Below are 2597 nucleotides of genomic sequence, written 5' to 3'. Positions count from 1 at the left end.
GGCTACTTTGAATGCTCTTTCAACAAATAATCCATTTAATGGTTAAATTTTACAATTGGGACCCTTCTTTTGCCTCTAAAAGCTCATTTTAGAATTATAGATTCTTCCATCACGATAATATCGATAGTGCGGGCGCCACCATCTTTCTTTCACCGTTGTTCCTAAATGCCTACAAACAGCAGTGCACTCCCGTTGCAGAGAGACTGCTATTAACGAACGCACCCAAAAACTGTTACTAGTTGATAATGCTCATGCTGAGATCATCATATAGGATGAATAATCCTCTGGTAAAATATTTACTTAAATAATAAATAAGTATTTTACCTATGAAAAAAATGAATAATAAATCCGATTTAAATAAGGATTTAACAGCATGTTTTTTTTAATTTTTGGAACCTAACCCCCCCTTTTCGCACTAGTTCTTTGTTTCGTATAACATGGATTTATAACACGGCAATTTTTTGGAACGTAACTCACGTATTATACGGTGGTTACCTGTATATTAATGTTAATTTCACGCATAATTGATCTTTTAAGTTAAAAATGATTGTTTTTGCATGTTATTTTACAATGAAGAACCCGAATTTGAAAGATAAAAAAAAATCAAGAACAATAAAGATAATCAGAATATTTTTGCTTACGATTACGAAATTTGATATTGCAATAAAAATGTTTCTCCATATAAAATTTTGGTTATTGTTTTCCGTATCTTACGTGAAATTTAAAAACTTATATTCCATAGATTCCATGATTTATGTTCTCATGGGAATATAAATCCATGATATATGGTATAGTTGTCATGGTTTACAGATTGTGGCAAGATTAAGTGCTACAACGTACAAACCTGCTAAGTTAGGTAACATTTATTTAAAACGTTTTCGAGACCAATGCCACTTTATCAAGAACATTCATTTAAAATTATTCTGAATTATAAAAAAATTTTCTGTTACAGTAATGAATTATGATGATGATGACGACACACTAGTCCGAAATCGTTTCTGATAAATGTTACAAACCGTAAAGAAGTAACTTTATAAATTAATTATACATTTTCTATTTAGGAAGTAAATGGCTACTTTTTAAAACAATTTTTAACCATAAGTTTACCATATTGATATATATAATAAAATTTAATATATAATATGTATGTATATTTATAATGTATTATAATTTAATGTAGGCCTAATTATTTTGTTATTACCCATTTATTAATAAATATAATTTTTTTATACATTTTGACGAAATTCTCATTATTTAATTTTTAATTTTGGTTTTAATGTGGAAATTTTTCATATAAATATACAGTTAAAGAGTTTTATTACATTCTATGTTTTATAGTACAGTATATAACTTATATTCGATTAATTTGNACACTTAACATCCAACACATTAATTACTTTAAGAGACAAAAAAAAATTATGAATAATGTTTGATTTTGATCTTCGCCCACGATTCGTCGGAATAAGTTAAAATTTCGACATCATCAACATCCATATATAGATGCGTGTGTTACGTCAAAGGTGCCAACGAAATTATGTCGTCGTCTCTGTTTATGCTATATATACAGAAGCTTGTCTGAACTTAGCAATAGATGTTTCCTGTAAACTTCGCTCTCAAGAGTCAAAAAGTTAAACATAATCAGGTAATGTTTATCTTAAGTTCTGAAAAATTATTTTAATTTTTTTTATACATTTTGACGAAATTCTCATTATTTAATTTTTAATTTTGGTTTTAATGTGGAAATTTTTCATATAAATATACAGTTAAAGAGTTTTATTACATTCTATGTTTTATAGTACAGTATATAACTTATATTCGATTAATTTGTGTATGATATATTTTTTTTCGAATAGAGGATGGACTGTTCTGTTTAAAAGATTATAAAAAGTATTTAACAAATTATAATATGGACGTCAACAGAGCTCAAGAATGTTTCATGTACATGTTAAACGTAAGTGTCAATTAAAATAAAATTAAACATGTAATCAATATTCGAGAAAATTTATGGTGATTTGTTCCTTCATATACAGAACGACGACATTGCAAATGGAAATGCAATGACTTCGGACAGGTTTCGAGAACTCGTATATGATTACTGGGTGTCCAAAGATCCGAATTCGCAAGGAAAGTATATTTGTGGACCTTTCGATTCTGCTCTCTTAGATGAATTAGAAAAAATGAAGGGAACAAAATAGCATGTTTTTTTTGAAAATTTAATGTTTTATAGATCTCAAAAGATCTTTTTGTATTATTTAGAATATTATTACAATAAAACTTATTTCAAATTATGTTTTTACTGCTATATACCGCACATATTAATTATTTTTAAAACATTTATACTTGTCAAGATATAATAAAATTCTTAATTAAACTGTTTTGAAATTCATTAGAAGGACCACGTACTGAAATTCAGTTTTGAATTTCAAAATGTATTCAAAATACAACACATTTATAAATGATTATTCTAATATTACAGAATTGCTTTTTCTCATAAATTAATTAAGAACATTAGCAATATGTATAAAGTTAGTTTATTTTTAATTTTTCACGTTATCAGTGGTGGATACAAGAGAAAGGCTACAAGAGCTTAAGCCCTC

The 2597-nt window shown here is 26.9% G+C and overlaps 1 protein-coding gene across 1 annotated transcript in view; it reads left to right on the top strand.

Moving 5' to 3' along the window:
- Positions 1-2227, top strand: part of LOC111620182 (sarcoplasmic calcium-binding proteins I, III, and IV-like) — an 11504-nt gene extending 9277 nt beyond the window's left edge. The window contains exons 6-7 of the mRNA XM_023362065.1: positions 1854-1951; positions 2031-2227. Coding sequence (XP_023217833.1) covers positions 1854-1951; positions 2031-2195 — 263 coding nt within the window. The 3' untranslated portion in view covers positions 2196-2227. The remainder of the gene's footprint in view (positions 1-1853; positions 1952-2030) is intronic.
- Positions 2228-2597: the final 370 nt, after the last annotated feature.

This window comes from Centruroides sculpturatus, unplaced genomic scaffold, assembly GCF_000671375.1.
Source record: "Centruroides sculpturatus isolate CEXI.00-Female unplaced genomic scaffold, Cexi_2.0 scaffold206, whole genome shotgun sequence".
Taxonomy (NCBI): Eukaryota; Metazoa; Arthropoda; class Arachnida; order Scorpiones; family Buthidae; genus Centruroides; species Centruroides sculpturatus.
Note: the sequence above shows the minus strand (reverse complement) of the source record. Positions and strands in the feature narration are given on the sequence as shown.